Raw genomic sequence first — 12,764 nt, 5'->3', positions numbered from 1 at the left:
AATGATTCCTTCCAGAATTAAAAACTTGAACAAACTGTAACTGTATTTGAAAAATAGGCAAATGCATATTTGTTTATTTTTCTGTCTGCTGCCTGAAATTTTTCTTTCCTTTTTCCTGAATTAACCATAAAACGCATAGTTTCAATTATATTAATAAATCAGTTTTTAAAATAATTAATTAAAGAAACAGATACTATTCTCAGAACATAGTATTTTTGGTGTTTAGAAGTATCTTCTATATTAAAGATGAAACTATACGAAACGGATGCAAATAGTATTCAAGTACGATTAAAGTATCTTCGTAATGAAGAAAAATGGATCAGGGACTGTAAAAAATTTTTAGATCAAGAATTGTTTCGTTTGCAGGTAAACTTTGTCTTAGCTGAGATCGGTCTAACAAAACTTTATAACACAGTTTCCTATACATATTTTGTGGAATTATTTTGATTTCTGAATATTCTAATACTTCTTGTTCTGAACTCATATACTAATTAGTAACGTGTTCTGAAAGTTAAATGAATTTTATTTTATTGCATACTTTCCAATTTAAAATTAAATGTTACAGCGAATTATTTATTCCAGTGGTAATAAACTGCAGCAAAATTTTTCATACAACTAGGCCACATCTAAAACTTTCATCAGAACTTTATAACCAATGTTCTATTACAGCGGTTCCCAATTTTTTTGACACTAAATGACCCAGCATCTCTTGGCAGATATAGAAATAATTTAATATAGAAATAAAATTTATCAGCAGCCGTGAAGAAATTGACGGAAGAAGGACTACCAATTATTTTAATTTAATGTGTATCACGAAATTGTTTTCAAAAATCGTTTTATAAATAAAACTCTTAAATGAATAGATACTTAGTCAAACAATTGAATTCGCAGGCCTGGACTAGTATCAAGTCTAGTTCCGAATTTTTTTTGGTGTATATGTTACCATTAACATATATAATTCAGTTATTTCATAAAATAAATAGATATTTCATGTTTTATTTCAGTTTCCTATGCTAATTTATCATTCCTGGTTTTTCAACTACTAGTTCCAGAATCTGTTCTTTAAATATGCACCTGTTGCCTTTTCCTATTAATGGCATTTTTAATTATCTGCTTTCTTTTTAAAGGAGACATTTTTGATATATCTGTTAAAACATAAAGTTGCATGAAGTAAAGGAGATTTTGGCAAAGCGTTATTAATTTTCTTTGTTGCTTTTTCCCAAAGATTGTCTGCTGGTGTAGCCAGATATTTACATGCTTGATTTTTCATCTTTTGCTTTTTTCTTTTTACATTACTTTGTGCTTCATTATTTTTTGTTCTTTTGTGCTCCTTCTGTTCTTCAGTAAGAACCTTAGAATGTCTATATTCCTTTTTTCTTTTCTTGCTTTCTTCTGCTTTGATAGTTTCATATTTCACTGCTTCAGCTTTCAATTTCTGTCTTCTCAGTCAAGATATTTCTGTACTTGTTAATGACATGAGGAATTTTTATAGTTTTACAAATTTAATATAAAATTCAATAATCTGTTTTAAGTTTTATTAACTTGAATTAATTATATAATAATCAAATAAATCAACTAGCAAAGATTAAATCTTTTCAAAACTCTTAGAAAAATTTAATTTAATAGAAAAACATCAGCAAATAAACATGTGCATAACCTAAATAATTTTAATAATGTTCTATTCTAAACAATGTTCTATTCTAATTAATCTTCTATTAACTGTTTGATTGCTATTATTCCTAACATAATTTCGAACAAATACACATGTTGCCATAAATGCAATTGTTGTTTAAATTTAAAATTCATATATCTTTTTTAATAACGGAAGAATTTAAACATGTTTAAAATGAAGTAATTTGTAATTGCAATTAGTCATTACGAAAATAAATGACACCTGTGCAAATTTTATAAGTTTTATGGTTTATGATACAAATTTATTGAAAGAGATTTTTTATCATGCTGAAATGTTTATTAAAAGTTAGTGAAATTATATTTTGCAACTTGTCATGTCTGTAACATTGTGGATATGACCAATTTAAAAATGCTTTAAAAAATACTAAATAGAAAAAAATAATATTTTTTTAAAAATCATAATAATGCAACACTGCAAATAGGTGAAAGAAATCCAATTTTTAAGAAAATAGATTTTTTAATTGCTTTGTTTTAATAAACTTTGAAAAAAAAATTATTAAAAAGTAAATATTTTTTCTTATAAGCATTCCATATTTATATACTGAACATAAAAATGACGTTTTTTCAGTCATTAATTATGTATATTCAATATATCTGTTAAAATACTATGTTTAATTATAAATATTAAATGCTGAATAGCAAAAAAAAAAAAAAAGAAATTATTCTCTTTGTCATGTCCGCAACTTTTTTTTACATTTTAAGCAATTTAAAGAAACTGCTTCACTTTTTTTAAAAAAAAACTAATTGAATATTCATTAAATACATTTAATGACCTTTAATTTGGTATGTAGTTTATTAAATTTAATGAAAAAAAATGTTAAGCATGCCAGGCTACAAATAGTGTGGAATAACCCTAAAAGCAGTTAGAACCGGTTCAAAGAACTTTTAAGTGTCATATTTCATACTTTAACATTCATGTAATCGTTATTCTATGGAATTCAATGATTTTATTTGCTTTAACTGACTTGTCTGGTTATTTCATGAAATATCTAGTTATTCTACAAAAATTTTGCCTTTTCTTTTTTCACTGGCATTTTACTTAAGTAATTTTATAAAAATAACCAGACTATGAAAGAAATTATGGCTTATTGTTTTGTTATAAATATAATTACAAGTTTTCAAAAATTATTACTGATTTAAAAAATATAATCTGTCGGAACTTCTGTGACCCTTTGAAAGAAAGTGCCCCAGAGTTCTGGGGAACTGCTGGTCTCTTTTTCCATATATATCTGTTGAAATTATGATAAGTTTCTGTTAACCAAATACAGATGTAAAGTTGTCTTAAAGTCTTGACCTTGGCCAACTTTTTATTTTATTTTATTACACTTTTCTATTTTATTTATTTTTTTAAATACAGAATAAAATGGATGTACTCAAAAAATATAATTAAAATAACAAAAGTAAAAAAAAAGAAGAAAAAAAACGAAAACATAGTTGGGAAGATATTTATATTGTGATCTGCAACAGTATAGCAGCCTTCTTCAAAAAAGTTTCTGCAACTTTTCAGCAGCAGCCTGTGAGGAGCTTACAAAGCATCACAGAAGGGGACCAACTCGAAGAGTATAATTAGTGGCCACATTGGCAAACCTCTACTAGTTTTTTTGAAATTTAAAATCCATTTGGCACCTGGACATTTATAATTGACCCAACTGATCACAGTAAGGAAATTTCCCCTATTAGTTCAATTTCCTTGCTCCGGACCAACTGAAAAGTACTGAAATTATTTATTGATGATCAAAATGGAATACAAGTGGTTCATAGTAGAACTTTTTACCTATGGCAACATTTTACATGTTTTAACTATTAACAAAGATATTTTCATATTGTGATGTGTCATGCCAGTCACAATCGCCAAATGGATTTTAAATATGGAAGATCTAATAAAAATATATAGAGGTTTGCCTGAGGCTGGCATTGAGTTATATTCTTCGAGTTGGTCTCCTGTGATTTTTTTCTTTTTTTACAGTTTCTTGCAAGCAACTGCCCGAAAGTCACAGATTATTTTGGAGTAGATCACAATACGGAAATCTTTCCCCATTAGCATGTGAATAGTCATGGAGTAGGAAGAATGTTAGTTTCCGTCTTAATTTTTAAACTAATCAAATTTTTTTAAAAACGAAACTTAAAACTGCATTAAACATCATAGTTCGTAGGGGGAGTTTCATGAAAATTTTAAAATATATTTTTCTCAATCTAAATGCAAAAACTGTTATGAAAGAGGAAAACAATATATTATAATCCTATACATCTGAGCTCAGGAGGAGATGGAAGGGGGAAAGCTCTTGAGATGGAACCAACATTCTTCCCAGATTGCATATTCGAGCATTGTGATCGCAAATAGTAGAATTTTGTGGCAAATAAATTTATTTTAATTCTAATTTATTAAACCATTAATATATTACCGATGCTACCAGGAGAAAAAATATTATTTGAAACTGCAGGAATTATGTTTATTTCTTGGAGGGTATGTTATTGCACCTTATTAATTCACTAAAATTGAACATTTGTTTTTTAGATAGATGAATTGAATATTAAGTCTCAGATAAGAACCAGGCGCATTAAGGAAGAAAAAGTTCAAATGGAACAAGATTCTAAATCAGGAAGTGGAGTTGATGTAGAGATTCTTGGAACGGTCCAGAAAAATAAAAATGTTTCCCAAGTGAGAATTTATAAATAAGCCTCTTTTTCTATGCATGTATGTAATGTTAAAGAATCAAAGAGAATACATAGTATTAATTTCAATTAGATTCATAAGTTGTCATGTCATGTAGCTTAAATCACCTGAAATACTGATTAACTCAATATGCTAATGAGCAGTATGTGATTTTTGTTTAGCATTGTACATGGACCAATACAGAATTTAAAACTACCATTTCTGTGAAAAGTTTACACTGCTTTTTAATTTTTGAAAAAAAAAATTTTTTTTAATCTGACATTTTTTTTTTAGAAAATGCTTAAAGAAAAGTTACTTAAATAGTTTTTTTTCTTCTGTGTGTTACAAACAATTTAAATACTCAATAAAACACACCTAGAAATCATATCGTTAAATAAAAAATTTCATCACCATTTTTTTTTTTTAAATTTATGTTTTTTTAGTTTAACGCAAAAGGCTATATTAAAAAGAAAGTGTAAATAAGGTGGATATGAAATAAAATTTTAAACTTCCTTAATTTCTTTCTTTCTTTTTTTTTTGTAACATAAATATGAATTCACATTACAAAAGATTAGTAATAACAACACATTATTCTATGATGAAAGTTTCAAGAAATTCTCTATTTCTTATACTTAAATCAAGTGAAGAAATAAACCTTAACTATAAAGTTTTTGTTTAAAGGTATTAATAATACTGGTGAAAAGTATTTATTTTAGGCTAATAATTCAGCGTGTTTACTAGACATTCTGAAATCAGAATAGACACTCAGTGGTAAACTTTCAGCCTGTTAATTTTTTTTTATTGTCAGCACTCCTAGCTTGAAGTTTCAATTGATCAGTTAGTGATAAAAACAAATATTATTGGCTATCTTTGTTTAGAAAGCACAATATAAGTGTGTTAAAGGTTTATTTAGAATAGTATAGGCAAGAACCAATCAGATATTGAGTTGCTTTTTAGTTTGATCTTGATTGGTGCTCAATTTATTACCAAACGTACATAAACGTGTTGATGGAAACGATTAATTAGGGAATAAATTTGTGTAATTTTTATTATATTTTTCATTGTTGTTGTAGTTTATTTACGTCGCACTAGATCTGCACACTGATCTATTGGCAACGGTCTGGGAAACATCCCTGAGGATGATCCGAAGACATGCCATCACATTTTTGATCCTCTGCAGAGGGGATGGCAACCCCTGCTGCGTTAGCCTGACGACCTGCACACGAATTCGAGCACTTTACAGTAGATTTTTGATAAAATTACTTTTAAGTGCTGATTTTTTGTAGAATTATTGAGAACAATTATATTATTAGTGTAAAACAATTATTAACTAGCGTACCTAAATCTTTCAATGCAAACGAGTAATTAGTGAATAAATTTATGTGAATTTTACCCTGTTTTTGATATAATTACTCTGAGGGTGCAGATTTTTTGTAGAATCATTGAGAAGTTAAAAAATTTTGGCTTGCATAATTTTTGTGAATGTATAAAGAAATGGTATTAAAATTGACCCGTATTGGTCCCTGTGTATAATAGCAATGTAAAATAAATTAGCATATTTTCTAAATACATTTATTTAGTTTGTATATATAAATTAATATTTTAGGAAAAAATTTATATTGTAAATAAGATTTTTATGAAATACATAGTTGTTTAAGTATGTAGTTAAGTATGAAGTTGGTATGTAGCATAGTTTTATATTTATGTTTAGCATGTGAAAAAATCTGTAAAAATTATTTTATCTTTGTCTATATTTATTAAAACGTTTGTTTTACAGGGCACCAGAAATCCTGCTCTATGTAATGGACAGTCATCACAATATTTAGAGCCTTTAAATCTTATTACACCTGATTTTGGTATGTATGATTTAAAAAATTTTAAAAAAATTTATGCTTCTTGACAGTTCCATATTTCAGTTTTTGAAATATAAGGAACTAATGCTTTTCTAATAATATTGTTTAAATACAATAAAATATTATGTTTTTATCAAAAACAAACTTTGTTTCTAAGTTCCTAAGGACAAGTATTTCAAACTTACCATCTTGAAATAGAAAAAAGCTCAAAGTTTTAGAGTTTGTATAACAAAACTCTAAAAGCTTTTAGAAGTTTTATTACAAAAAATTTTGGTTAACTTCATATGATTTATTTTATAATTGTTTTTTTCCTTACAAAGCCTAATGGAAAACAAACATTTAAGCCCAAATTTTATTTATTTATTGACAAAAATTACATTCATTATTTCTAGAATAAGTAAATAAATTTTTTTGAGGGGGGGGGGAGCTTATTAACATGCTGAATGCCACGTTGATTTTACATGGCTTGTTGCCTGTCTGGCCTAAATGATTGTATTGTATTGCATTATTGCATTAATGTATTGCATTAATTTCTGCAATTATTATGTATTGCATTAATTTCTTCAAACCATTTTAGTAACGATAATAATGTAAAAAAATTAAAAGCATTAAAAATTTACTTGGAGTATGTGTTTTTAATAGTCTGGGCTTCGTCGGTCACCGATGACCCCCATGGCATTCAACGTGATAAAACTGACTAGTATCACCAACTTTGCCGTTTAATTCTCCGACAGTTTTGCCTATAAAAAGCTGTTTTCTAACCTGAATTATCTATAGCTAAGCAAACTCATTGTGGAGTTTATCTTCTTTTAAGTAAATACTAAATCGACAAGTGTGAAGTTCCCTAACAGTCATCTCTTTTTTTAGTTTCTAGGCTTATTTTTAGCCTTTTGTTAAATTTCCAACTTTCTGAAAAAATTTAAGACAAAGTATGGTAAAACAAGATTAAAAAAAATTTTAAAAAAATCACAATTCTGAATTTTGATTCCTACAAAGCATTTCTTAAGCAATCATCAAAAGTATGTATATTAATATATATTTTTTTTTGCTTTTTACCACTGTTTTGAACCAATTTTCATTGATAAATTGGAATTTATTTTTGAAGTACTAAGATCTGCATAAAATTTTTTATGTGTACTTAAACCCTTTTTTTTATTACTCCTTTATTTATTTTCCTTATTTCATTTTTGAAAATATCTCAACTTTCTTTTATGATTTCATATATCTCCTGCTAATTTTTGCGTTTATTATAGTTTCAAGCACTTGTTAGTAATAGTATTTTTCTTTTCTCTGTTGATTCAGAACAAATATAGTTGTATCTATCTCGTGTGACATTAGACTCATGCAAACCAATAAGCCTATTAAAACAATAGATTTGTCTTTTCTTTTTTTTTTAAATATGTCTCGCCATTAAATTAAAATAAATAAATGAAATAAAAAAAATTACCAAAATGTGTCTGTGTAAGCACCTGCTCATCCAAATAAAATTCAGCTTGTAAGAAAACTACTAGCTAATATACAATATCTCCAATTTTTTTTTCTTTCTTTTAAAGCTTTTTTTTTTTAGATTGAAATTTTTTCTTCTTTAAAAAATGTTTTAAGTATTAATTTGATTTTGTATTTTATAGAGGAATTTCAAATTGATAGTGATTAATGGAAGCGATTCAAGCAAAATTTATGGCTGAAGGTATACTGTTGTTTCATCCTTTTTTATTATTATTTTCTATTCCATTGTTTTGTTTTAAAAGTATACCTTGAAAAATGGATTATTTATATTACTTAGGATGTTGAGATTGTATTTTATTTGTTTCTCTAGCTGACAAAACAGTATATCCAGGTTAAAATTTATAAATGTTTTATGAAATAGTTTTTTTCAACCTTTATTTAATAGTGTTTCTATTACCCTTTGTGACATTTTACATGTCAGTTACTCCACAGAACGCATCTATAGAAGAGGTAAAGTTATTTATTTAACTTTTGAGAATAATAAGTATAATTAGCTTTTTGTTTAAAGACAATCTCAGAAATTATCAGTTTTTCATATCCTATCACAAGTAACTTTAAGTGTTCAACACTGTTGATTCTCTGAATGTTATATATTTATCTTTAAATAGTGCTAAAGTATTTCTCAGTATAATAGATTCAAAATTTTATTATTTGAATTTTACGATTATAAAAAGTTATGATTTTTTTGATTCAGTATCTTTATCAACTTAAAAAAGTGACTTCATGTTAAGTAACACAATTTGATTGAATCATATTTACACACAGGGTGGCCACTCAAATTAGATTTCAAATTTCCATGATTTTTCCAGATAAAAATCTTAAAATTTCCAGGTTTTTGTTTCTTTTTTCTTATAAAGTGTAGGATGTGTACAAGAAAAGTGTGTATATTATAAAATTTTTTATTCAAAATGTTATTTTTGTACAAATGTTTTGGTACAAAATTTTGAATCAAATATCATATATTGACCAACAGAGTAAAATCAAATATTAATATATAGTTAGTTCTTAAAAAAACTTTTTTAAAATTAAAATATGTTATAAAAGGTTAAAATGAAATAGAAAAAATTAGCATTAATGCAACAATTTATCGACAAGCATTGCTGTTAGCGATTGTAAAAAAATGTGTGATTGATTGGTTCGCTGAGAAAAAATACTTCACAGATTTCTTTGAATGGGAATACAAAAGCTTTCAGAAAAAGAGTGCAATATAAAATCTATTATTATTAAATTATAACCAACTAATTTTTGGAGAATTTTATAAAGTTAAAAATACAAAAACATTGTCAAAATGGGAAAAAAATTACCACAAAAGCATCGGAACAAACTTGAGCCATAAATGGATTCAGCCCAATGACTGAATTTAAAAACAGAAGCTAATATCCTAATCCCTTCTACCACCTCCACCACAATCTTTCCTAAATTACACAGTCCCATAGCGGTCAAAGGTTTCTACATTCATTTAGCAACCGTGGGAGAATTTTATGTGGCATTCTAGTTTAACAGAGCTGTAATGGAGCAAATTTTGATGCAAGCAAAGTTTCACTAAGTTGATGATATTTCAACTGTTTGGAGATACATTTCTGTCTAAAAAAAGTGAGTATAATGGATGAAATAATTTAAATCAAGAAAATTAGTAAATAATTTAAATTAGTGAAATTAAAAAAAATTATCAACGAAAAAGTTTCCAGCTTTTCTTTAAAATTCCCTAATTTTTTCAGATTTTTATCCAAATTTCCCTGATTTTTCCAGGTTTTTTCCGGTATAAAAAAATTCCCTGATAATTCCAGGTTTTCCAGGTGGGCCACCCTGTACACAATTTTAAAATCAAACATAGGGATTAATATTCACGCGATTTAAAAATATAATATTGCAATTCGAATTCACCTGATTTTAAAATCACTCACTGTGATTGGTATGTAGGAAATGTAAAAATTAAACTTTAATCGTATTCACATTTAAAAGTTTCAAATCACGATTCCCTTTTATACGATTTAAAAACTGCTTATCATGATTCGCATTCTAACGATTTAGAATCAAATATGGCAATTCTTATTCAACTAATTTAATCTTAAGAGATGACAATACTAATTCATAGATAAAAAGCAAACAACAAAAAAAGTAAGTTTTTCCTATAGCCTACTTATACTACTAAACATATTTATACCATTTATTTTCAATGCTCATATGAATAATAAAAAAATTTTAATGTCATATCATTTTTCTGAAGCTATTTTTATTACTCAAGGATTGTCCAAGTCTGTATCAAGAATTTAAATTTCTTTAATATTGTTGTGAAATGTAGGTTGTATTTAAATTTTTTAAAATAATGTGGCTCATAATTTTGATGAAATTTATTCATTTATACTTTATGTAAATTGTATTACATTTCCTGAAACAAGATTAAAAAGAAATATAAATAAATTTTGCATTTATGAAATTTATCATAAGAATTTCCAATTTTTTTGAAAAGCATAAATTGAACATAATAAATCTATACATGCCTTTTCAAGTTTAATTATTTTTAAAAAAAATTTTAAGTTTATTCTTTTTTTTCACTAAGCCGAATTTTTAAAAAGTCGTATATTTAAAATTCAATTTCTCAGGAACTATTTAATCAATTTCACTCAAATTTTACATTTTGCCATGTAAAATTACCTTCTATAAAATGATGTTATAAAAATTGTATAACTTACAATTAAAAAAATTTTTTGACCATTATTAAATAAAATAATAAAATATAATAAATATTTACTAATAGTTATTTTTAGCATGGATTTCTCTTTGGATGAACAAATTTTATAATTGTGTGCAAAATTTTTTTAATTCACTTAAAAATTTCTCGCGATATTTCGCAGTTTCCCCCTTTAGTCTGAAGGTCAGAAATCTGACTATGTCGAAAAAAATTTAAGTTAATTCTGAGAAAGTACATTTTGTGTTTGATTCCTGATATTTTGTGATAAGGTAAAATATCATATGCCTATGCCCTAATTAATTAGTTTATTTGAGATCACCCCTTTGCACAATTAAGTTTGAGTCGCAAAACTTGAAGATCCAATCATTAGATCAAAAGTTATTCAGAATGGTTTATTTATTTATTTTTTTGCGAACTGTACATTCTTTCTTGCATTATATATCTGAAAATTATTGAAGTTTGATTTATCTACCATTTATTAAGTTGTCTATAATTTGATATATGTAAATCTTCACTGAGAAAAAGCTACATTTTTAATGAGACAAATCAACTATTTTACCTAAGACAAAATGCTATTTCTGCTGAGACTTTTTTTTTTTTTTTTTTGACTATCATCTATGACTAGGGCTGTAAACACCAGTATATAAGTAAAAAAGTTAAAGGACTTTAATTTCTAAATACTATTTAGGGTTCCAGACTTCACAAAAACTTGTGCTTTTATATTTAATTATCAGTCGACTTTGTGGTATTTTTTCATTAAATTTTATAATAAGAAAATTCATGTGAAACTGAAATGTTTTGTAATTTTGCTAAATTTTTTTGTTTATTAACATATTAATTAAATAGTCATGGAAATATTTTAGCATTTTTTTAATATATGTCGACAATTGAAAAATAGACTGATTTTCTTTTCTTTTACATACATTTTCTCTTTCACGCATTAAATGCTTAGAGAATTGATGTTAGAATTTTATATTATATCAAATTGTTATAAATATGTTTAACAGTAATTTTTTATTGTAATTTCTTTATTTCTGTCAGTATTACTTATATAATAGGTATATTTTCTTTAAAGGAAACAAAGTAGACAGCCATCATAAGATGAAAGTGATGATGAAAATAAACCATTTTCCAGTCTTTGCATTCATTTTGTAAATAAAAGTTCATGAATAAATACTGCACTATGTAGAATGTAAGCCAGTTTTGTAAATTTACTGAAGTTTCACTTAAAATGTGAATTCTTTGAATGAAAAAAAGTCTGAATGAATGTTTGAAAAAATATGAATGTTTGTATTTTCTAAAGTATTTTATTAAACAAATTGAATCCATAAATTGAAAAGATTTGTCAATCAAATCACCTTTAGCTAAAAAATTTATTTGTAGAACACGAACTGCAAAAAAATATATATTATCAACAAAATAAACTTCATTTACTCTCAAGTTTTTCAACTAATTGGAGAAAATTTTTAAATTCTCCCCTTATTAATGCCTATTCCCTATAAGCCATTTCATCTTCCTAATGACGGGAATAAATACAAATATTTGCATTAATATCGCAGTAATATGAATGCATCAAATATATCATTTGAACTCCATAAAACGGCAACGAAAAACGAAACTTTAAAATTTAATGGCTACAAAAATTTTAATTTTTTTTAAACCGATGTTATTTTTATTCATTAGAATACGTGATTATAAAAAGAATTATAAATATATTGATAGTCTTAACATAAGTTAGTTTTAAAAAATTAGAAAAATCTGACTCTTTGGGGCATAGTAAACCTTTTTACCTATATCAACATATACCTTTATGCAAGGGCGCCGGCAGAATAATATGAAAGGGGGTGCAACCCTCTAACGATATATATTCAGTTATTACATTTTGTTTTGTTATTGCGTATACTTTCATCTGTTAATTTTTTTCAAGATACATTTCTTCATTGTTATCATATTTAAAAAAAAGTACGAATTTCTTGTACTTGCAAATTTTGCCACGAGAAACTGTATTGATGGCACTGGCATAGCTACGGACTTTGCAACACAAATAACTACAAACAGTAGTTTCGTATGCTAACGTGTTTGTGCACGCTTAACATTGGTATTTATTGTGTTGATATATTACTATGTATAAAGATCTGCTCTCACTGAAGCTACAACGTGGTACGAAATGTGGAGGAATAGAGAAAATTCTTATGAATTCCTCGAATATATCAATTTAATTATTGAGGCCACACCGTTTAATCCAGCTTAAACAGAGGCAATCAAAATTCGCTTAACTCTAGAAGCCACTATGTACTATTGAACACACTTTTCAATCAATGCGACACATCAAAACATGGAATTGGTCTACAATGTCTCACGAGAGATT

At 26.4% G+C, this 12,764-nt stretch overlaps 1 protein-coding gene across 1 annotated transcript; it reads left to right on the top strand.

Annotated features, from left to right (window-relative positions):
• The first annotated feature begins 59 nt into the window (after positions 1 to 59).
• On the top strand, positions 60 to 11,592 carry LOC107455988 (uncharacterized). The gene is made up of 5 exons (XM_016073741.3): positions 60 to 366; positions 4,208 to 4,351; positions 6,123 to 6,201; positions 7,827 to 7,885; positions 11,472 to 11,592. Exons 1-4 carry the CDS (start codon positions 247 to 249, stop codon positions 7,850 to 7,852), a joined length of 369 nt encoding a protein of 122 aa, XP_015929227.1. The 5' UTR covers positions 60 to 246; the 3' UTR covers positions 7,853 to 7,885; positions 11,472 to 11,592.
• The last annotated feature ends 1,172 nt before the right edge of the window (positions 11,593 to 12,764 follow it).

This window comes from Parasteatoda tepidariorum, chromosome 8 (genome assembly GCF_043381705.1).
Source record: "Parasteatoda tepidariorum isolate YZ-2023 chromosome 8, CAS_Ptep_4.0, whole genome shotgun sequence".
NCBI lineage: Eukaryota > Metazoa > Arthropoda > Arachnida > Araneae > Theridiidae > Parasteatoda > Parasteatoda tepidariorum.
This window is presented reverse-complemented; position numbering and strand designations above follow the sequence as displayed.

Coding starts and splice junctions, on each gene's coding strand:
- LOC107455988 (XM_016073741.3), top strand. CDS start 247: ATGAAACTATACGAAACGGATGCAAATAGTATTCAAGTACGATTAAAG. Junction 4,352..6,122: donor AAAATAAAAATGTTTCCCAA/GTGAGAATTTAT, acceptor TTTGTTTTACAG/GGCACCAGAAATCCTGCTCT. Junction 6,202..7,826: donor TCTTATTACACCTGATTTTG/GTATGTATGATT, acceptor TGTATTTTATAG/AGGAATTTCAAATTGATAGT.